The sequence below is a fragment of the Nomascus leucogenys genome, chromosome 21 (genome assembly GCF_006542625.1).
Source record: "Nomascus leucogenys isolate Asia chromosome 21, Asia_NLE_v1, whole genome shotgun sequence".
Taxonomy (NCBI): Eukaryota; Metazoa; Chordata; class Mammalia; order Primates; family Hylobatidae; genus Nomascus; species Nomascus leucogenys.
In genome coordinates this window covers 51,129,601-51,153,999 of record NC_044401.1, presented here as the reverse complement: position 1 = coordinate 51,153,999, position 24,399 = coordinate 51,129,601, and the positions used below count along the sequence as shown (strand labels likewise).

Below are 24,399 nucleotides of genomic sequence, written 5' to 3'. Positions count from 1 at the left end.
CTTTTTAGTGTCCTTTCATTTCAATCTCAACGACCTCCTTTACACTTCTTGCAGGGCAGGTCTACTAGCAATGAACTCTCTCAGTTTTTCTTTATCTGGAAATGTCTTCATTTCTCTTTCATTTTTGAAGAATATTTTTCCTGGATATAAAAGTATTGGTTAACCATTTTATTCTTTCAATATTTTGAGTAAGTCATCCCATTGTCTTCTGGCCTCCTCGGTTTCTGATAAAAAAACCAGCTGTATTTCTTATTAAGGATGCCTTGTATGTGATGAATCACCTCTCTTCTGCTGCTTTCAGGATTCTGTCTTTGGTTTTCAACAGTTTGATTATGAAGTGTTTCAGTGAGACTTGAGGTCCTTGGATGTGTAGATTCATGTCTTTGATCAAATTTGGCAAATTTTGGCCATTATTATTTCAACTATTATTTCTCTCTCTCTCTCTCTCCTCTCCTCTCCTCTCCTCTCCTCTCCTCTCCTCTCCTCTCCTCTCCTCTCCTTTCCTCTCCTCTCCTCTCCTTCTGAAACTCCTAGGTACTCTTGAAAGTGTACCTCAGGTCTCTTAGGCTTTATTCATTTTTCTTTATTTTTTTCCTTTCTGCTCCTCATACTGAGTAATCTCAATTGATCTTTCTTCAAGATTGCTTATTCTTTCTTCTACTTGTTCAAATATGCTGTTGAATCTCTCTGAAAAAAATTATTTTAATTATTGTAGTTTTCAACTTTAGATTTTCTCCTTGGTTCCCTTACAATTTCTATCATATCACTGGTAATCTCTATTTTTTGAAATATAATTCTCATTATTTCCTTTAGTTTTTTGTACATAGTTTCCTTTAGCTCTTTGGGTATATTTTAAATAGTTGGCTTATATTATGTTTAGTAAGTTCAATGTCTTGTCTTCCTCAATAACTGTTTCTATTATTTCTTTATTTCCTGTGTATGGGCCACACTTTCTTGTTTCATTGCATGACTCATAATTTTTTGTTGAAAGCTGAACATTTTGAATATTATGATATGGCACATCTGGAAATCATCTTCCTCCCACCAGGGTTTATTGCAGCTGCTTTTTTGATTGTTGTTGTTTGATTGCTTAGTTCTCTTTCCTTAATTAATTTTGTCAAGACTTTATTTGTTGTTGTATATAGCTACTGAAGTCTTTGTTTTGTTACTCTAGTGGTCAGCTGGTGATTTAAATACAGACGTGTATTCTTTGCCTGGAACAAAAAAAGAAAATAAAATCTCTCGGTGTCAGCAAATGGACTCTATGTGCATGCCGGAGTATACCTTCAGCACTTGGAGAAGCACTTTACCACTCTGCCTTAGTCTTTACTTCCTCCTTGTGGAGAGCCTTGAAGTCAGCCAGAAGTGAAAACTTCTCAGGTCTTTCCTGAGCATGCACCCAGTTCTGGGCATGCAAGCAGACTTCTAGATTCCCACAAATATGTGAGAGCTTTTCAAAGCCTTTATTTCCCAATGTGTTTTAATCCCCATTCCTTTTTCCCAATCTTTTGGTTTGTCTTTTTTTTTTTTTTTTTTTTTTGAGGCAGAGTCTCGCTCTGTCGCCCAGGCTGGAGTGCAGTGGCGCGATATCGGCTCACTGCAAGCTCCGCCTCCTGGGTTCGCGCCATTCTCCTGCCTCAGCCTCCCGAGGAGCTGGGACTACAGGTCCCCACCACCACGCCCGGCTAATTTTTTGTATTTTTAGTAGAGACAGGGTTTCACCCTGTTAGCCAGGATGGTCTCGATCTCCTGACCTCATGATCCACCCACCTTGGCCTCCCAAAGTGCTGGGATTACAAGCGTGAGCCACCGTGCCCGGCCCTCTTTTGGTTTGTCTTTAGTTTGTCCCAACTGTTATCTATTGCCCCAAGTGGCAGCAGCTGTTACATTTGCCTTTTAAAATTTTCAACAAATTCCCCTTGAGTAGCTGCCTTAGCCCTTGGAGATCTCAGCAATGAGTCAATTCTTCAGGGAGCCACAAGGCAGGTCAAAACAAACAACCACAGTTATTTGGAAATTAGGTCGATTCTGTCCCTTATGTACTAGGAGCCTATACAAGGAATATGGGTTGTTGGTTGTTATCTTCAAGGCCACTGCTGAGCCAGGGTAATTTAAATACCATGAAGCTCTATTATCAAGATTCTGGTGGTTTTTTGTTTTTTCTTTTTTTCTTGATTAAATATTGTCCTGGTTGCTGTAAACTTTTAGTTAGTTTCCCAATTTCCAATAAAGTTGATTCTGATTGCTTTTGCCAGTTTATTTTCTCCTTTTATGGAGGGATGGGCTTTTGTAGTTTCCTATTCTGCCATTTTCACTTTTAGGGTGCTGACTTTTGAGAAGCAATGTGCACTTCAAAACAGCAGGCATTATATGGAGCTGGGGCCCCATCAGATAGACTACATGGGAAACAAGCAGTGGAAATAGAAGTGGCCCCATCACCATTGTACACAATGACTCATCTCAAGAATGCCTTTAACTTTAGGCTCCACTGGACCAGTAATGCTGGTCCCTCAGCATGTCTGGGGTTGATGGGGAGAAGATATTTATCCCAGGGATGCCTAAAGCTGTAGCTGCTCCTTGTCATTTTAGGTTTCTCATGCCAACAGAGCAGTAGGCAAAGAAAGGAGTTCTTACACTTGTAGGAATATCAGGTTCTGCCTATCATGAGGAAATAGCACTACTGCTAGATAATGGGGTCAGAGAAGAGGATGCCCCAAAGCTCAGGGGATTCAGTGGGGCTCATTTTGGTGTTTCACAGCCCAATGACAACACTTATGGGCAATTGCAGCAATGGTAGTCTGTCCAGTGCACAGTGACCAGGGCTTCAAACCTCTAGGGATGATGACCCAGTTACCTCAGCAGACCAGCAAGCTCAATATGCAGGAGTGGTGGTCAAGTATGAGGGTTATGCAGAATGAGTAGGGACACACAGGGACAATGAACACCAATGATGACCACAGAATTCATGGTAATGATGGGGTCTGTAGCTTGTTTCATAAACCCTCTTTCTTAACTTCTTTGTAGAAACTGTGACAGGCAACATCCTAAAAGAAGCAGTATCAGGAGGGAGTGGACTTAATATGGGAAAGCAGTATCCCCCAGGTCTCAGCATTCCCACGCAAGCTGGCCTGACTTCTATATGCCAACACATGCATCTCTTTGCCAAGGGCTTCCTCTGGCTGCTGGAGCCTACTGTAACCACAGGCATGGCAGCCTAGAAGTGCCAGAGTACTAATGCCACATCCCCAAATGCAGCCCTCGACCAGCCCAACCTCAGATAAGATGTCATGGAGGACGTCAGGATATCATTGTGTCCTCCACTGGCTCCACGTACTCACGGGGGTAGCTTGTATGTTAACAATTCGTTTATTGCCTCCTTGCATTCTGTCTCGGTTCACACTCACCTACAGTACTGATTGGCATGAAATAAACTACTTGCACTCAAATCCATGACTGAAGGTCTGCTTCTTGGGGAGCCCAGAATAAGATGCCCCACGTCTCTCCTCCTTCCCTCAAGGAAGCCTAGTGTCTTGCTTCTGACGTTTTCCTTCCTTTTCAAGCACAGAAAAATGGGCCATTTCGACAGACATAACAATTTGCTCACTGAATTGCTGCCCATTGTACTTGGAATGAATAATAACAACAAAAGCCTCCCTAACACAGTCTACCAGACCCTGCAGTATCTGGGCCTAGCCTGCCTCCAGTCCTGTCCTCAATCACTGCTCCTAGTTTTCTTGCAGGGAGCCGAAGGCCCGTGGGACACGACCAACTCGGCATTCCACTGGAGGCTATATGATCAAACAGCAAACTGTTTATCATGAATGCAGGATGTGAGCAAACTCACGACTGCTCCTGCCGACACAAGGTTTGCTGGAGGCATTCACTCCCTGGCACTGAGGTTATCTACGGCGACATCTAGAGCCTCTTGCTTGAGAAATGCAGTCTTGCAAGCCTACTCTGGACTGAGCAGCTGACCCCTTCTTCCACACCCCTTCTCACTATCTCTTTTGCCTAATAAATATGGAGGGCTATGTAAAGCTCAGGGCCCTTGTCCACTAGAGGCAAGGTGCCCCCTGACCCCTTCTTCCCAATATACTCTTTTGTCTCTTGTCTTTTATTCCCAGGTTCGCCCCCTTGGTTCAGTCCCCCTAGGTCTATGCAGGCTACGAGTGGCACTTGAACAGGCGACAGTCCGAACACAGGGACTACGAGGACATGAAAGAAGAAGGTCTGTTGGAGCAGAGGAACTGAAGTTGAAATGTGAATGGGGACCCCGGGACGAGTCTGCCAGCAGCGTATATCACTTAGGTCAGTGCCCTAAGGAGGTACTGGGAGTAGTGCTTTAAAGAAGTGCTGGGAACGGGAAGTTTTCTGAATCGAGGTAACAAGGGGAAGAATTTGTCTGTTGAAGAAAAACATTATGTGCAGTTGCTTAAAGTTCTGTTGAGACAGTCTGGAGCTCAGGTTAATTTGCAGGCACTAACTAACCTCCTGCAGAAGCCACAAAATGTTACTATGCATAACCCATGGTTTCCACAGGCAGGCACTCTTGATGTGGAAAATTGGGACAGAGCAGGAGAAGGATTAAAATGGGCTCATCAAAAAGGTCTTAAAGTTGATTCTTCTGTTTTCTTCACCTGGAGTTTGGTTCATACTGTACTTCTGACATTCTCTCCTTATTATTCTTCAGGACAGCAGACTGAATCTAAAAATCTGAAAGAATATGTTGTCCCACCCACAGCTCCAATTGAAAATAAAAAACAGGAGAGGGAGGATAAAAATCGACCTATACTCCCTCCTCCAATTGCAGAAACATCTGTACCACCTCCTTTGGTAGCAGAAATAGAAACCCCCATACAAAGAATTTTACACTCTGCTGCCATATCTGGAGAGCCCTTAGGACCTTGCGTTTTTCCTATTTCCATAAGGCCTGCTAATTTGTTGAAGGAATTAAAAGCAAGTGTGGTAAATAATGGCGTACAGAGCCCATTCACCTTAGGATTGCTAGAATCTGTATTTGGTGCTATGCGTAATGCAAACGCAGATTGTAAATGTGCACTGGCACCTGTGAGATGTACAAAAAACATGGGAAATTTTCTCAGAACTCATTAAGATGTAGGAACTGAGCTTCATTGCTCTTCACTGTTAGCTGAAGCGATGGCTAATTTAGTAGTTGACAGATCTAAAAGGAGCCAAGGGTCAAGCCCTAAAATGGGAAAATAATTGTGGAAAGACTGGACATTTAAAAAAGGAATGCCAGCAGATCTCAGGACAGAAAGGATCTTACAATGCAGTTCCCCCCACCCTGCCCCACAGCGAAAAAATGCCAGGACTTTGTCCTCGCTGTGACAAAGGAAATCACTGGGCTAATCAGTGCTGCTCAAAATTTCATCAGATTGGCACACCCCTGTTGGGAAATGAGACGGGGGTCTGGACCCAAGCCCCACAAACAATGAGGGCATTGCCAGTCCAAACCTCAACCCTGTTTCAAGGATGGGTTCCCAGAGGTACATTGATTCCCTTCCCCCAGGAGCACCAGGAAGTGCAGGATTAGATCTCCCAGTCAGAGAAGAGGTAACGTTAGTTGGTGGAGACAAACCTATCAAAGTTCCACTGGTATTTGGGGACCTTTACCAACAGGATACACAGGACTAATTTTAGACAAAAGCTGCCTTAACTTGCAAGGCATTACTGTAGTCCCAGGAGTTGTTGACTCTGATTATGAAGGAGAAATTCAAGTAGTTTTAATGTCACAAGATCTTTGGGTTTTTGAACCTGGAGAATATATTGCTCAATTATTGCTTATTCCCTGCAAATTACACCCCTCTCCATGAAAGGAGAAATGAGGAAATAAAGGGTTTGGGAGCACAACAAATGGGAAATCTATCCATCCCAACCCATAGCCTCTAATAGACCCACCTGTGTAGTACAAATTAAAGGAAAGAAATTTTATGGGCTTATGGATACGGAAGCTGATGTGTCAGTAATATCTAAAGACAATTACCCCCATCTTGGCCCTTGCAATTAACTTCTACATCCTTAGTGGGAGTAGGAACAGCTCAACGTGTTCAACAGAGTGCTGAGATTTTACCTCATCTCAGTCTAGATGGACAGTCATGTACTCTTCAGCTTTATGTTGCAAATATAGCCATCAATTTATGGGATTGAGACTTACTTACAGCATGGGATAGGAGACTTACAAATGAAAACTTTGATAACTCAGGATTTAAAATGTAGAAGAACATGGGATATCAGAGTGGAAAAGGTTTGAGGAGGTTTCTACAGTGAAATCCTAACCCGATATCAGTAACTGAAAAAACAGATAGAAAAGGGCTAGGACGTCAGGGTTTCTGACAGAGGTCATTGATATTTCTCCTCTGCCCACTGCCTTACCATTAGAATGGCTCTTTCTACCTAATCAAACAGTCAAAACCTTGCAAGTTTCTCCTTCTTTAATTACACAAATTGTGACTATGAGCAGGCATAGGTCAAAAATGCTTACAGGATATGATCCTGACAAAATTATTGTTCCTCTAGACTCCCAGCAACAAGCCGCAGCTTGGGAAATGGTGACTGCCTGGCAAACTCTTTTGCAGATTTCGTGGGTGCTATAGATAACCACTACCCCTTAGACAACATTTTAAAATTTTATAAAATCCATTCTTTCATTCTTCTTGTGATTACTCATCACATGCCTATTCCAGGTGGACAGACTTATTTTACTGATGGCTCTCCCAAAGGTCATGCCGCTATCTATGGACCTAAACACACTCTAACAATAATGACCTCTGGTGCTTTAGCTCAATGCTCAGAGCTAATTTTAGTCATTCAGGTTTTACAGCTTACAGCTTCAGATCCTATCAACATTGTCTGTGATTCAGCTTATGTTGTAAATGTAGCCAGTTGCATAGAAGCTGCTACAGTTAAAAGTACGCTAGACCCAGAACTGCTTAATTTGTTTCACTTATTCTCATATGCTGCATGCTACATGCCAAACAGGTGAGACAGCTGTTCATGTACAGCTACACTGTCATCATTTGCTCATATGGGGCTACCTAAACAATTAAAAACTGACAAGGGACCCACTTAATCTAGTCATGCTTTTCAAAATTTCTTACAGCTTTGGGCTATAACCTATAAAACGGGAATTCCTTATAATCCTAGAGGACAAGGCATTATAGAACAGGCACATCAAATATTACAACGCATGCTGAAAAAACAAAAAGGGGATATAGGAGGCCAACTACCACCTTAATCAAAACTATATTTAGCCTTATTTACTTTAAATTTTTTGACTCCTAGTATGGATGGTAAGAATCCAGCAGAAAGACATTGGCAAGTGTTAGAGGAAAAGAGGAAAGTTTATCCAAAAGTGTTATGGAAGTCCCCGGAAAAAGGACGATGGAAAGGTCCAGTGGATTTACTGACGAGGGGAAGAAGGTATGCTTGTGTTTTTACAGGAGATGGACAAACCGTGTGGGTGCCCTCAAGGTGCATGCGACCATGGAATGGGAGACTGGAGGAACCCAGGGTGGCCAACCATGGGCCCAGTCCCTCTGATATGATCCATGAATCAGCCAAGCCTGAGTGCAAAGATGGAGAGAAGGCCAACCGGAGTCACGATACAGTTCTAATGTTACATTTGTAAAGAGTATCACCACTGAATTTACAGTTTGTGTTTTTAATCCTTATGTCTTTTTGGCAGCTAAGAAGGACCAGCTCTAGGTAAATAATACCCAATTGACCTGTAAATCTTGCCAGTTATATCACTGCATTAATCATAGCACATTGCAAACATGTAATATCTCCACCTTAATGATTTTCGGTCTCATCCCCGGGCTATGGATTCCTGTTAATCTTTCTGAGACTTGGGCTGCCACATCTGCTTTGCATTTTGTAAAACTTCTTCTAACTCAGCTAACTCATTGTGTCCATAGAGCCTTAGGCATGATAATTTTTGCTATTGTTTCCTTGATCACACTAATAACTTCTGTTGTGATATCTTCTGTAGATTGCATAGTTCTATTCAAACAGCTCAGTACATGGAGAACTGGACACCCACAGCCAGCCAAGCGTGGCTACTTCAGAATAAAATTAACACTGAGTTACAAACTGAAGTGGCAATGTTGAAATCCATGGTTCTATGGTTAGGGGAACAAGTACAAAGCTTGCAATTGGAGCAGCAATTGTGTTTTCATTTTACTCACACTCATATTTGTGTAACCAACTTAGAATATAACCAAAGTGAGTATCCGTGGGACCTTGTGGAAGCCCATCTTCAGGGAGCTTTCACATCCAACATCACCCTTGATATTGGTGAATTACAAAAAAAAATTCTTGATTTAAATAGGCAAACTCAAGAATTTGAGCCTTCTTTAGAAGACTGGACTGGATTCCAGCAAGGCCTGGAGAGTCTCAACCCTGGGAACTATCTAAGGCACCACAGTTACATCTTTTACGTGGTTCTTGGAATAATGTTGTTTTGTCTCTGTCTTCTGTTTATAGTCTGTAAAATCAGATGGACTGTCAATCGGAGAATAAGAGCTGCCCAGCCTGGCCTTATGTTCTTTCAATTAATTCATAAACAGAAAGGGGGATATGCAGGGAGCTGAAGGCCCGTGGGATTTGGCATTCCACTGGAGGCTATATGATCAAACAGCAAACTGTTTATCATGAATGCAGGATGTGAGCAAACTCACGACTGCTCCTGCCGACAGATGGTTTGCTGGAGGCAATCACTCCCTGGCACTGAGATTATCTACTGTGACATCTAGAGCCTGTTGTTCAAGGAATGCAGTCTTGCAAGCCTACTCTGTACTGAGCAGCTGACCCCTTCTTCCACCCCCCTTCTCACTATCTCTTTTGCCTAATAAATATGGAGGGCTGTGTAAAGCTCAGGGCCCTTGTCTACTAGAGGCAAAGTGCTCCCTGACCCCTTCTTCCAAATATACTCTTTTGTCTCTTGTCTTTTATTCCTGCATTCGCTCCCTTTGTTCAGTCCCTCTACGTCCATATGGGTTACATAGTGGCACCCCGAACAGTGACAGAATCGGATGTTCCACATTTTATGAACACCCTTCCCATCATTTCTCATTTGGTGAATTATTACTCATCCTTCAGATTTTAGCTTTCAAGCCATTTCCTTGAAGAGACCTTCCCCAAGCCCCCTCATATTGACCATTTCCCTCTATGATTCTCCTTCAAAGGACACTCTGCTTTTCCATTTGATGCTTATAGTAAGTCGCCTTCGTATATTTACTGGTGTATTTATCTGATTAATATCTTTCTCCCAACAAAACTGCACAGAAATATTGAGATGGGCCCTGAAGTTCTCCAAGGCAGATAGATGGCGGCAGTGAAGTTGTGATAAGAAGGAAGGAGGGCAAGAGAGGACGTGGCCAGAAGCCCACAGGTCCATGGCTGATGGAAACTTGAGGTGTGAAGAGGGCCAGCATTTTCAGAAACTTAGAGTGCTGTTTTCCCTCTTGATTCCACAACCCCCTCCACCTAGGTCCTCATTTCCTTGCTCCTCTTGATAATAAAAGTTTTCAAAAGAATCATTCATGCCCCTTGTCTCCTATTGCTCTCATCCCAGTCACAAAAACAGGCTTTTGTATCCACTACACCACCAAAATATTTTGTCAAGGCCAGCTGTGCGCCTCCAAGTGGCTAAATACCAGGGACCATGGTCACTCCTCATTCTCTCTTGGCCCATCAGCAGCAGTAGACACGGCTGTGGGCCCTACCTTCCTGAAGCCCTCTCTTCCCCTTGCAGACCGCTCCTCTGCTTCTCCTCCCTCGCCAGCCACTCCTTCCCAGTCTCCTTTGCTGGTGTCTCCTGACTGCCTCGACCTCTGAATGCTGGAGGCTCCCAGGTTCAGGCCTGGGTCTCTGCTTCTCTGACCATAATCACTCCCTTGGTGATGTTCATTCTGATGCACACAGGTTTTAAATGCCTCCTGTAAGTCAACAACTTCCAAATCAGTATTACTAGTTTAACCTCCTTCTTGGACGCCTGACTCTATATTCAGCTGCCTGCCTGCAACCTCCCCTTAGAGATTGTAGATATGTCAAACTACACATGACCCAAAGCAAGCTCCTGGCTGTCTTCTCACCCCACACTGATCCTCCTGCTTTTTTCCCCATCCCAGTAAATGACAACTCTGTCTGTCCATGAGCTCAGGCCAAAACCTCTGTGTTCCCTTGACTCCTTCCCATGTCCAATTCATCACCATTGTCAGAAGTGGTCCTCCTGTGTCTGCCCTTGCCTTCTTGCCGCTCTTTCTCAACCCTGCAGCCTCAGCAACCTTTGGAAAGGAGAGTCAGGTCACGTCACTTCTTGGCTAAAAAGATTTCAGTGACTTGCGTCTACTCAGGACAAATCCAAAGTCCCAACAGCAGTGCACAAGGCCCTACCTGATCTGCCCCCCAACCAACTCTCCACCCTCCCTCCTCATCTCTGACCCCTTTCCTTCTCGCACCCTCGGCTCCAGCTTCCCTGGTTTCCCTGATGTTCCTTAAATGTGACAAGCTCACTCCTGCCCCAGGGTCTTTGCACCATTGGTTTTTCTGCCAGCAGTACCTTTTGCAGATGGCCCTAAGACTTGCTTCCTCATTTTTTCAGAGTTCTGCTCAAATATCAGCATCTCCATAATACCTTCCTTGACTGCCCTATTATCAATGGCAACCCCATGTCCCTAGAGCTTCCTATGCCCTTAACCTGCATTTTAAAATTTCACAGCACGTATCCCCATCTCATTTTCTATATTCACTTATTTGTTTTTTATTGCCCATCTCCCTGGCTAGAACCTGAATTCCATGAAAGTGAGAACTGTATGCCCAGCTCACCTCTGCAGCTGGGAACAGGCCCTGCTAAAGGAATGAATGAGACTCTGCTCAATAAATATTTATAGATTAAACCAACAAGTAAGTGGATTTATATTTACTTCCACGTGGATCTCAGGGATATGTTCAAGACGTCATCTAGTAATGAGAGTTGTGAACTGGGATTCTGAGGAAACAGCTCATTCCTGACTCCTTACTGACCCTCTTGTATGTTTTCAAAGCAAACATGCAAAGCATGAAGACCTTCAAAAACCCTTCTCTTCCCTCTCAAACTCTGATTCAGCTTGCAAAGGGCAAAAGAGCCCTTCCTTTTCTTGTAGGAGACCTGAGTCTCTTAGATGGTTTCCCTATATGACCTTGGTCAATCCAGGTACTCTTGTTGGGCTTCATTTTCTCCTTCTGTAAAGCCTCCGAGATCTTCCAGCTCTGACGTTCTATGGTTCATTTCCACCTGAGATGGCTGTGGCACTTTGACCTCACTGGCGGAAACATTTCAGATAAGCAGGCCCTGCTATCTCTGGAGCCTTTCTCTTCACCTTCATCCCTTCACGTGAAACCCAACACCAGAGCTTCTGGGACGGCCCCCTCATTGATAAAGTGTTCCCTGACTTCTCAATGAGCTTGCACATTGTAGCTGCAGCGATAATGGGCTATATCTGGCCGGCCCGGAATCCTGCCCATGTTCCAGTCAGTACTGTGGCTATCAGTTGTCTGCTGAGCATGAATGGCCAGAGGCAGAAAAAGGACAAGGAGCCGCGCTGGTGAGAAGTGGAAGTGATTAACTTATGTCGCATGCTCCAGCAGGAGTCTCAGCCAGCGATAGGGGAATGAGTGTATGTTGACAGCTGCCTTGGAGTTCACACCACACCATCAGCACTCTGCAGGAAACAGATTACTTCAGGACTTGAGAGCTCGTTGACAGCTGGAGCTTTCTGATAAAGTTGTCAGAAAGTGAAAAGGACAGTCCCAGGAAGTTGTAAGTTTCCTGTCCTTGGAGGTGTTGTGGTAGAGGAGGAGAAGTGGTGGATGGGATGTTGTAGACAAGGTTGAAAGTGCACTGATGGGCTGGGTGCGATGGCTCATGCCTTCAATCCTAGCACTTTGAGAAGCCGAGGTGGGCGGATTGCCTGAGCTCAGTAGTTCGAGACCAGCCTGGGCAACATGGTAAAACCCCCATTACTACTAAAAATACAAAAAATTAGCTGGGTGTGGTGGTGCGTGCCTGTAATCCCAGGTACATGGGAGGCTGAGGCACAAGAATGTCTTGAACCCAGGAGGCAAAAGTTGTAGTGAGCTGAGATCGTGCCACTGCGCTCCTGCCTTAGTGACAGATGAGACTCTGTCTCATAAAAGAAAGAGAGAAAGAAAGAAGAAAGAAAAGAAAAGAAAGAAAGAGAGAGAGAGAGAGAGAAAGAAAGAAAGAGCAGTCATGGGCAGACCATGTCTGTCCTATTCTTCACAATGTCATTTTAACCTAACATGATCTCCTCTTCCGTACTCAGGGGCTGAGGGCCAAGGTGTATCTGTCTGGGCATTAGTTGGGGCCCCAGGAAATGGTGGAATGAAGGGAAGGTGGTATAAGCAAGTTGGGCTAAACTCCTAGAAGGAGAGCCAGGATCCAGGTGTCAGGAAAGGGCAAAATCCAGAGATAGTCAGAAAGAGCAAGGAATTCAGGGTGGGAAGCAAATATTCACAATAGGGGAAATGAGATAAAGTGAAAACAAGTCAAGATCAACTAGGATCAGAGAGGACAGTGGGTCCAAGTGGTCACTTATAAGTTGGAAAAGGTATGATGCCAGGTGCATTGGCCTAGATTTAAAAATGACCAGAAGTGGGGTGTACATTGTGTCTTGCTGATAACACTGCACTGCAGAACACTAGTGATCATCTTTTCAGGAAGGCCAATTCAGAAAAAACAGAAAGACTCATGGGCCATGTTTACCACCACCTAAAATACTTTTGTTAACTCTCATGAAAAAAAATACAGATATTCTTGTAACTTGGATTACATACTTTGTGCAATGTCACTTAGAAAATTGGTACTGCTTTTGGCCACTTTGATGTTACTCTCCAGGCCTATTTGAGAAGATGACATGAGGTGGCAACTTTCTAATCTTTCACCTTAGTATAGCCCAAGCAATGAGCTATATAGACCCTTGTGGGCTGTCCACATGATCTCATCTCTGCTTAGAATTTCGTCAAGTGGAATTTCAACTTTGGAGAAAGCAATATAAACTACATGGTTGCATAAGGAGTCTACAAGTCTGAATACTTATTCTGTTAGCAGCCCCACCCCTCTCTTTTTCACTTTGATTTGCAAGTAGTTTTCAGTCAGGCCAGAAAAAGCACTTGAAGCTCTCCATTCCATGACCCCCACCTTCCCAAAGGCGTGAGCCCTGTTGGGCTTTGGCGTCAGTCTGAAAGATCGTGCACATTCTCTCTTTCTACCCAAGCATGTCACAGGAGAGAGCCTGACCTGGGTGGGGTGAGATGAGGAAACTGGATGACTTCCCAGCCTCTCATGAGTCAGGTGTTCATAGCCTCATTCTTTTATTCAGAGAGGATTCCTGGAACATAACCTATTTTCTGATATCAGTGAAAAAACACCTTTAGTGCCAAGTGGCGCCCTTTGGGGTCACATCGATGGACCCTACAGGCAGTATCCTCTTCAGAATGGGAGAGATGGGCTGGGAGAAGCAGCCAGGAGGCCCTCTTTCCAGAGTCCCTGGGGCGATCGTGCAAAGTTAAGTTTTATTCTAAGAGCAATGGGAAGTTATTAGAGAGTTTAATGCAGACAGGCCGTGATGTGATAACCATTTTTAGAAGATATCTCTGTCCGCGGAGTGGGTGATGAAACCGAGGGAGGGAGGGGATGAGGGAGACCAGTTAGGAGGTTACTGAGGTCTCCATCCATTCGCATATTCATTCATTCTCCAAATATTTCCTGTACTCCAACTGTATGGGCAGCAGGCACTGGGGATGAGGCTCCCTACCCTGCCAGAGCTTAGGGGTGAGAACAACAATAAAAAAGTAAACAACTAAACAGAAGAGATCATTACAAAGTGTGATGAGTGCTATGTAGAACATGAAACAGTGTGCTGTGATAAAAGGGACTGGAAGGGAGGTGACAGTCACTTCAGAAGGCTGAGGGGACAGACAGCCTTTCTGAGGAAATGGCATTTGTGTTGAGACCTAATACTGGGACTGTGTGAGTCATTTGAAAGTGTGGAGTGGGGGTAGGGGAGTGTTACAGGTAGAGGAAACCATGAGTGCAAAGGCCTTGAGGCAGGAATGAGCTTGGCTTGTGACCAGGGAGCGGCGTCTAGGAAGAGAAGTCAGCAGGGGCCAAGCTTGGCAACTCCTTGAAGCCCCCAGTTAGTAGCTGGGTTTTACTCTGAGAGGATGAGTAGCCATAACAGAGGGTCCAATGATAGAATCCAGGGGCTGGCAAACTATAGCCCACAGGTCACGTCAGCCCACCTCCTGTTTGTGTAAATAAAGTTTTATTGGAACACAGCCTCACCCATTCATTTACATGTTGTCTATGGCTGCTTTCACACTACAAGGCAGAGCTGAGTAGTTGTAACAGAAACCAGCTGGCCCACAAAGCCTAAAATACTTTCTCTCTTTCTGACCTTTTGCAGGAAAGTTTGCTGATGCCTGATTTAGTTTGTATTTTCAGAAGGTGACTGACTCTGGCTGCTGTGTGGGGTGGCATCATGACATGGAGCTACTCGGCCACTGTGGGACAAGAGATGAAGATGAGGTCTCTCATTTGCATCAGTGCCTTTCAGCTGATGTTTCCTCCTCCCTCTGTCCCTCCATCAGACAGAGGGAGATGGTGGCTCGGCCTGGTGGGCTTATCTTTCTGGGTGCACACTGCTTCTAAGAACAGTGGCTGCCCAGCACACTGTGACCAGCCAGGCGGACTCTGCTTTGCTGGGTGAACTTGGCAAGAGGAGTTCACTGCTGCTTGTGGAGCCTCCGCCCAAACCATAACTGCCTGTCTTTTGTCTGTGACACCTCGTCACCAATTTAGGGCTTAGGAGACAGCGTGGGCCAAGCAGCTGCTTCCCATTCCCCACTTGTCCCATGTCAGCAGCTGCTCATGATTGCCAAGCATGCCCACACCACTCCCAGCAGACGGCAAGAGGCGCTGTGAGAAAAGGATCTAGTGTCCAAATTGCAGGGCAGATTGCTTTTGTTTTGTTTCTTAAGAAAAACATGAAATAAGTAAAATAGTTGAGTATTGTGTTAGAAAACTAACCCCAAACGTCTGGGTTTTTGGTACTGTGGTAGCTTATTTTCATTCTTTTGTTTCTAACTGATAAATATTCACAAAATAATTGAGTTGGTACAATTTTTTAAAGAAGGAAAACCATCCGTGTTATGTAAAGACATGGTGAGGATGAGAGCAGGGACAAGAACAGAAGATTTGGAATGATATCACAGCTGTTCCCAAGTAGCTCTCTCTGGTGGAGATTATTTCAACCAGCATTTATTGAGCACCTACTCTGTGCCAAGTATTGTTAGGCACTGGGGAGGCTGAGTGGAATAAAACAAGGTCCCTGCTGTCTGGGCACTCAGAATCAGATAACAATGACTATAAGAGTGGCAATATGACAAGATAACCAAAACAAAGCACTTGTGATAGTCCTTCATCCCCACAACATCCCTCTAATGTAGGTATTCTCCTTCCAATTTTAAATTGACATTTGAAGAGGAAATGCCAGAGTTGGGATTTGAAACCAATTTATTTGCCTTCAGAGCCTTCTGCTGCCCCTTGGATTAGTAGAGCTAGAACTAGTCAGTGTAAGTTCTAGGGAGGTAGGTTTCAGCCCAAGAACAGAAGGGCAACTAAAAAGGTGATGAGCTGTGTGTCAAGGGTGTTGTGTAAATCAAGGCCTACAGAGGCATGGCTGAATCCAGACCCTCCAAAGAGATTCTCAGAAATTAATCTCTCTCCATGTCTTGGCTCTGCTTTTCCCTGGCTTGACTGCAGTAGCAAATAGATTTTTCCCTATGGAATGGCAGGATGCCATCAGGAGCTTCAAGCTAACATTCTATCCACTCCACAGAGTCTCAACAGAAAGAGGGCATCTTTTCTAAATGGTTTCAGCAAAAGTCCCAGGACTAACTCTGATTGGCCTAGTTTGAGTCACATGCCCGTGTCTGAGCCAATTTTTGCAGCCACATGAATGTGGGACTCTCATTGAATAAACTCACCAACACACATGGACTGAGAGCAGTCCTCACCCCCTATCTTCTGGGGTCCCCTAATACCACTCTTCCCAATGGTATAAAGGTACTGGGCTCTTTGAGGTCTTTGGATCGGAGGTCATGGGTTCCAGTATAATGGAAGGAGGGTGGATTTGGAGTTCAACATCTTGGTTAGTCACTTAATGTGTGACCTTGAATAAATACCCTTCTCTGAGACTCATCTATAAACTGGGTATCATAGCACCTTCCCTGCTGGCTGCAGGAATGATTAAACAGGCACTGGCTGCACAGTGGATGCCGAGTCTCGATATCGAGCTCCTGGGATAGGGGCCACTTGGACAAGGGCTGTTTGTAAAGGGCTGGCCAAGCCAGTTTCCCTCTCCAGCGTCTCTAGCTCCAGCCGGCTCCTCAGAACGACGTTCCCAGAATGAATTGGCTCAACTCCTTGCAGAAATGCTTGCAGAAAAGGCAATTCAGGATCAGGTCCTACACATTTTAGCTGTGTTAGACACAGCTGAGTGGTAGAAAATGTACATTCTGGGTCTTCTTCATGGCATCATTAGGACAAAGGTGAACAGTTGACTTCAAGTAAAGGAGGTTACCCTAGATAATCAGTGTGGGCCTGCTTTGATCAGTTGAAAGTCCTTAAGAGCAGAACTGAGGCTTCTCTGAAGAAGAACTTCTGCCTGTGGACAGCAGCTTCAGTTCATGCCCAAGTCCAGCCTCCCCTTCCTGACAGCCCTCCAGTCTCCACAATCATGTAGGCCAATACTTTGCAATAAATCCCTTAATATGTATCTCCTACTGGCTCTTTTTGTTCAAACCCTGGCTGATACAGACTTTGGTACTAGAAGTCACTCTAGAGGATCACGATCTTAAGGAAGAGTTTTCCAAATCGGTTCAAGGTCTTCTGGAATTGGTTCTCTGATTAGATTTTAAAACACTAATGACTCTGTTTTCAGTGGCAAAGAACAGCCATCTCCAACATTTTGGACATCATGGACCCGTCTCATGGAAGACGATTTTTCCACAAATGGTTGGGTTGGGGGTTGGTTTAGGGATAAAACTGTTCCACCTCAGATAATCAGGCATTAGATTCTCATAAGGAACACGCGACCTAGATCCCTTGCATGTGCAGTTCACAATAAGGTTCACACTCCTATGAGAATCTAATGCTGCTGCTGATTTGACAGGAGGTGGAGCTCAGGTGGTAATGCTCACTCACCCGCCCCTCATCTCCTGCTGTATGGCCCGGTTCCTAAGAGGCCATGGACCAGTACCGGTCCACAGCCCAGGGGTTGGGGACCCGTGGCAAAGAGGACACTGGTAGTACATGGCATGCCATGGCAATAGAGATATGCCAAATATTGCCATTGGTAAGGAAAGGAAGAACATACCTGAAATACAAGAGCTCTATTAGGGCTTCTCTTAGTACTACCATGTCCTGTCAACCCAATTCAGGCAGAGCTATTAATGGCCTACACCCTTCAAAAATGAAAGTTTGGGTCACTCTACTAGGTAAAAAAGCATGACCAGCTGAGGTGCTTGCTGAGGGCAGAGGGACTATGGAATGGTTAGTGGAAGAAGGTGCTTATAAATGCCAGCTACGACCATGTGCAGTTGCAGAAATGAGGACTGTAATAGCTACAAATGTTTCTTCCTTATTTTGCTATGAACATGTTGGTATACATCTGTTAAGCAAATATGTTTGTTTTCTTACCTTCCTTATGCCCTTATCATATGACATAAGGTGTATTAATAATAGTTAACTTTACATCACAGTATTTACAGGCTACCAAACGGAAGGGTGAACATCACCCAAGGACTTTGCACACTGCTCTGGGAAAAGGGTTAATGTGTTTTCAGTTGTACTCAGGGTGTTTGTATCATGTTAGATGGAAGTGTGACTTGGCTATCTTGTTTATTTGGATAATTATGTATGGTTTAGGGAGATGATCTGGGTGCCAACTTGACAAGGGGTGGACTGTGATGGTCAGTTTTATCTGACAGCTTGGCTGGGCTTTCATCCCCCACTATTCATTTAAACACTAATCTAGGTGTAGCTGTGATGGTATTTTGTAGATGTGATTAACACTCATAATCAGTTGTCTTAACATAGATTATTTTTGGTTATCTGGGCGGGCCTAATTCAATTGGAAGATCTTACAAGCAGAACTGCAGTTTCCCTGAATTTCTGTGAAATTTCCATGAAATTTTGCCTGTGGACTGCAGCTTCATGTTGTGCCCAAGAGGTTCAGACTGCCTGTACTGACAGCCCAGTTTCAGAGTGCCCAGCCAGACTCCACAGTAGTGTAGGCCCATTCCTTGCAATAAATCCTTTAGTATGTATCTCTTACTGGTTCTGTTTCAGTGGTTGCACCCTGGCCAATACACTCCTATTTTCTAGAAGAGATTGTATAGAATTGATGTTAATTCTTCTTTGAATATTTGGAGATTTCTTTTTTGACAGTTTTTTAAAATTACAAATTTAACTTCCTTAATATTGGAGCACTATTGAAGTGATCTATTTCATATTGGGTGAGTTGTGGTAGTTTTTGTATTTTGAGAAGTTGTTTCATTTCATCTAAGTTGTCTAATTTATGTGTATAGAGTTGTTCATATTATTCACTTATTATTGTTTTGATGTGGGTAGGGTCTGTAGTAATATCCTGTTTCCTTCCTGATGTTGGTAATTTGTGGCTTTTCTTTTTTTCTCTATCAGCATTGCTAGAGGGTTAGAAATTTCATTTATTTTGTATGAAGAATTAGATTTTTGTTTCATTGATTTCCTCTGTTTCTAGTTTCATCAATTTCTGCTCTTTATAGTTTCCTTTTTTCTGTTTGCTTTGGATTTGTCTTGCTTTTCTTTTTTAGGTTCTTGATATGACAGCTTAGATGATTGATTTGAGACTTTTCTTCTTTTCTGACATTTGCATTTAGTGCTGTAAATTCCCTTCTCAGCACTGTGTTAGCTGTTTCCCATAAATTTTGGTATGTTGTATGTTTTCATTCAATTCAATGGATTTTTTATTTCCTTGAAGACTTTGTCTTTGATTATTTCGAAGTATGTCTTTTTGTTTTCCACAGGTTTGGAAATTTTCGTATTATTTTTCTGTTATTGATTTCTAGTTTGATTCTATTGTATTCAAAAAATACTGTGTCTGATTTCAATTCTTTTAAACTCGGTGACATTTTTCATGGCCTAAGATATGGTCTATCTTGATATGTGTCTTGTGGGCACTTAAAAATAATACGTACTCAGCTGTTGGTGGTGCAGTGGTCTATAAATGCCAATTAGATCCTGTCAGTTGGTTGTGTTGTTGAGTTTTCTATATCCTTGATGATTTTCCATACAGTTGGTCTATCAGTTGTTGAAAGAGCAGTGCAAAGTCTTCAACTATAATTGTGGATTTGTCTATTTCTCCTTTCAGTTCTATCGGTTTTTGCTTTACATATTTTGCAACCCTTGTTTGGTGTACACACATTTAGGATTGCTATGACTTCTTGATGGATTATCTTTTCTTTTATTATATAATGTCCCTCTCGTCTCTGAGTTCCTCTACTCTGAAGTCTACCTTACCATTTATTAATATAGACACTCCTCCTTTCATTTAAGTAATGTTTGTATGATGTATCTTTTTCCATCCTTTTACTTTCAACCTGTCTATATCATCATATTTGAAGTGAGTTTCTTGTAGACATCATAGAGCTGGTCATGTTTTGTTGTTGTTGTTGTTGTAGTTGTAGTTGTTGTTGTTGTTGTTTTTGAGACGGAGTCTCCCTCTGTCGCCCAGGCTGGAGTGCAGTGGTGCAATCTCGGCTCACTGCAAGCTCCACATCCCTGGTTCACACCATTCTCCTGCCTCAGCCTCCCGAGTAGCTGGGACTACGGGTACCTGCCACCACACCTGGCTAATTTTTTGTATTTTTAATAGAGACAGGGTTTCACAGTGGTCTCGATCTCCTGACATCATGATCCGCCCGCCTCGGCCTCCCAAAGTGCTGGGATTACAGGTGTGACCCACTGCGCCCAGCCAAGTTGGTCATGTTTTTTAATCCACTGTGCCAATCTCTGTCTGTTAATTGGTGTAGCTGGCCCATTTATATTTAATATAAATATTGATATTATAAAGCTAGGTCTGTCATTTTTAAATGGTCTGTTTATTCTGTTTTTAATTTCTTTTTAATTCTTTTTTAATTATTATGTTAATGAGATGGGGTTTTACTCTGTCACCCAGGCTGGAGCACAAGTGGTGCAATCATAGCTCACTGCAGCATTGAGCTCCTGGGACTCAAGTGATCCTCCCACCTCAGCCTCCTGAGTAGCTAGGACTATAAGCACCCAGATTCTGTTTTAAATTTCTTTGTTTACTTTCTTCTGCCTTCCTGTGTGTTACACTAGCATTTTTAAAATTCTATTTTAGAACAGACATGGTGGCTCATGCCTGTAATCCCAGCACTTTGGGAGGCCAAGGCAGGAGAATCCCTTGAGCCCAGGAATTAGAGACCTGCCTGGGCAACATAGCAAGACTTGGGCTCTACATAAAACTTTGTAAAAAAATAGCCAGGTTCCATGGTATGTACCTGTATTCCCAACTACTCAGGAAGCTGAGGTGGGAGGATCACTTGAGCCCAGGATATCAAGGATGCAGTGAACCATGATTACACCACTGCATTCCAGACTGGGTGGCAGAGTAAGGCCCTATCTCTAAAAATAAAAGTAATTTTGTTTTGATTTATCAATAGTGTATTTGGGTATATCTTTTCATATAGACTTTTGGTGGTTTCTCTAAGTACTAGATTGTGTATACATAACTTATCAGCCTACTGATGTCATTATTTTACCAATTTAAGTGAAGTATAGAAACCTTAGCTCCCTTTCTGTCCCTTTACCTGCAGCTGTTAATAGCTGTCTTAAATTTTTCTTCTATATACATGTGGAACCACAGCAGCCAGTGTTGTAATATTTGCTCCATCCATCAAACATGATTTAGGGAAGCTTATCTGGGGGAAAGGGAAAGCCTGTTTGGTTTACCCATTTTTTTTTTGTTGTATTCTTTCTTTTTTCCTGATGTTCCAAAGTTCCTCTTTCTATAGCTTTCTTTCTGTTCTTTTTATTATGGCTGTTTTGAGATCCTTTTCAGATAATTCTAATATCTCCATCACTTTCGTATGGGCATCGATTAGTTGTCTTTTATTCATTCCATTTGAGATCTTCCTGATTCTTGATATGTCAAGTGAATTTTTATCAAAACCTGGAAATTTTTATATTTCGATGAGACTCGGGCCTTATGGAAGCCTTCTCTGTAGCTAGCTTTCTCTGAACTGTTCCCACAGGGGCATGTGTGTGGCACTCCTCGCGGCTGACATGTGAAAGTAGAAGTCCAGGTTTCCCATTCAGCCTCCGCTGACACCAAGGTGTGGGGGTTCTCATTACTGCCAAGTTGGGGGTGACAGTTCCTTCTCCCCAACAGTCTCACTGACAGTTCGATGGAGGTGGCCTCATCGCTGCTGGGTGCTGCTGAAAGTCCTGACCCTCCCAAGACTTCCTTGGACACACTGGAGAGTGGAGAGAGGGAGAGACGCCACATTATTGCTGGTGGGAGTGAAAATCCAGAGTCTCCATGTGAGTGGCCTCCATGAGGGTGGGGAAGGATGAGCTGATTGCCAGCCAGCGAGGGTGAGGGCTTCGGCTCTCTACTTGGCCTTCTTGGATACCGCTCCAGCTGGGCTACTGGGATCCTTGTTACAGCCTCACAAGTGGGGGCGTCTAGGCTCCCAAACACCATTTGCTTTGTGTGATTTGTGTGGTGTTTAGCTGGAGTAGAACAGGTTGCCTAAAAGTTTTCTCTCTTGCTAAGCTGCCTTTTCCTGGCCATTTGGTGAGAGAGTAGGCTTTTGTCGAGGTTTTTCTTTGTGTTTCCAGGTCACTAGCTTCTTCTGCTCCAAGTCTCTTCCCAAGACAATTTGATTCCTATCTGAGCTTGGGAAGTCTGTGCTCATATTACTCAGGGGAGTCGCAGTAGCACCGGACCTGCCTCAGAGGATCTCCTGAACTTGGAGAGAGATGATTATGGATTGCAGACAGGAGCATAATATGAAAAATAGAAGAAAACCATGTCATTTGTACTTTGAGTATGTGTTGGGTGTTTGAAAAGTGATTTTTTTCATCATATGTACTATCTTTATTACTCCTCTTTTTCTTTTTGTTATTATGATGAAAAGTTCATGGTCATTGTAGAAAAATGAGAAACCAAGGTTAAGTAAGAAGAAAACTTTAGGCAGGAGGATCACTTGAGCCCAGGAGTTCAGGCTGCAGTGAGCTATGATTACATCACTGCACTCCAGCCTGGGCAGCAGAGTGAGACCCTGACTCAAAAACAAAAAATTTACAATAAATTTGAACTTTACTGGGCATCAAGAAAAAAAAGAAAAGAAGAAGAAGAAAACATTGACCTAAATGAGAGATACTTGGAAGCTGTGTAAGTCGCAGGTGGTACGCCCACAAAGCCGGCCTGCCTGTGTCCACCAGTGCAGCCCCTCTGACATTTCTGTTTCCTCCCTCTAAGCCTTCAGGGGCATCTGCCCAGTGCCAGGTCCTATGCTGAGTGCAGGTAGTGGATGTACAAGTCAGACCTGCAGAACAGAGCCACTGTCTGTTGACAAGAAGGAGGGGAGGCCGCCCCAGGCAGAGGGAGTGGCATTGCAAAGATGCAGAGACATGAACAACTTGGTGCAGTACTTTCAGTGTTGCTAGAGCATTGCAGGGAAGGAGGCTGCGGTGCTGGGCTGTGCAGTCCTAAGTTTGCACCTGTTCTGTGGGCCCCAGGAAAGCAGAGTCTGAGATGAGGACAGTATTAGTTTGCTAGAGCTTCCATGACAAAATACACAGACTAGGGGGTTAAGCAACAGACATTTATTTTCTAACAATTCAGGAGGTCGGAAGTCTAAGATCAAGGTGTTGACAAGTTTGGGTTCTCCCAGGGCCTCTCTCCTTGGCTTGCAGGTGGTCACCTTCTCACTGTGTCTTCACAGTCTCTCCTCTGTATACCCAAAGCCCTGGGGTCTCTGTGTGTCCAATCTCCTCTTTTTATAAGACCTCCAGTCAGATTGGATGAGGGTCCACCTTAACGGCCTCATTTTAACTTGACTATCTCTTTAGAGGTCCTCTCTCCAGATATGGGCATGCTCTGATATACTGGGGGTTAGGATTTCAACATAAAAATTTCTGGGGTGGAGAAGGAGATGCAGCTCAGCCCCTAACAGGAAGCGAGCAGAGGAATGGCTGGATCCTAGCTCTGTTACATAATTGGATTTCTGGCATCATGGAGGATGGATTGCAGGGAGAGGGGGCTCAGAGACTGTCAGATTTTTAAAGAAAAGGCAAGAGACAGTGGAGATACAAACAGAGGTGGGAGCCATGGGCATGGAGAGCAGCAGGTGGGTCAGGGTGGGAGGGACAAGCAGAGAGAGGTGAGAGGGACATCAGTGAGCCCACGCTCAGGTCTTGGAGGCTCCTGGCCCCAGCTCCCCTCTAGGAGAAGCCCTCTCACTGGGATCAGCCTCCGAGGCTGGCCTCCTTCCTCTTCCCTCTTGATCCAATCTGGTAAACCTGCTTGCTGCTTTCCTCAAACAGAATGCCCCCAAAGAGATCCACAGGAACACACAATGCAATTAAATTTCTGGAAACTAAAGACAGAAAAAAATTGTGAAACTGGGTCAGCTGCAGTGTAGCTGATTTACAGAGTCAATAATAACTCCACAGGTGTGTGCAGAGTGGCACACTCCTCATTAATGGGCCCTTTTTGCCAGGTTTTCTGTATCAGAATTATGCTAGTTTCACAAAAGGAATTTGGAAGCTTTCCTTCTTTCTCTGTGCACTGAAATGCTTTAAATAGCATTGGAGTGATGGTTCCCCTAAAGATTTGGTTGGGTTCACTTATAGGCCTGGTGATTTTCCCCCCTTTTCACATCTTTATGAAGGTGGTCCCTTGAGATCATCACCATAATCAAGATGGCAAGCATTTCCATTGCCCCCAAAGTCCCCTCGTGCCCTCCTGTGTATAATCCGCCCCTCCTCCACTCCGTCCCCAGGCAATCCTTGGCCTACTTTCTGTTTTTATAGATTTGTTTGCATCTTCTAGAATTTTATGTAAATGAAATCAAACAGTACTTTCTTTGGCCTTTTTCACTCAGCATAATTATTTAGAGATTCACACTTGTATGTATCCAGAGTTTATTCATTTTTATTGCTAAGTAAAATTCCATTGTATGAATATACCACCATTTGTCTATATATTCACCAGTTGGGGGACATTTGAGTTGTTTCCAGCT

The 24,399-nt window shown here is 43.8% G+C and overlaps 1 protein-coding gene across 3 annotated transcripts in view; it reads left to right on the top strand.

Annotated features, from left to right (window-relative positions):
• Positions 1 to 8,950, top strand: part of LSM3 (LSM3 homolog, U6 small nuclear RNA and mRNA degradation associated) — a 52,416-nt gene extending 43,466 nt beyond the window's left edge. For 2 of the 3 annotated variants that reach the window (XM_030801627.1, XM_030801626.1), the window contains 2 exons: positions 4,125 to 4,308; positions 7,461 to 8,950. In XM_030801627.1, coding sequence (XP_030657487.1) covers positions 4,125 to 4,308; positions 7,461 to 7,648 — 372 coding nt within the window. In that variant the 3' untranslated portion in view covers positions 7,649 to 8,950. Of the gene's footprint in view, positions 1 to 4,124; positions 4,309 to 7,302 lie in introns of all 3 variants that reach the window. The other variant, XM_030801628.1, reaches the window with a different exon arrangement.
• The last annotated feature ends 15,449 nt before the right edge of the window (positions 8,951 to 24,399 follow it).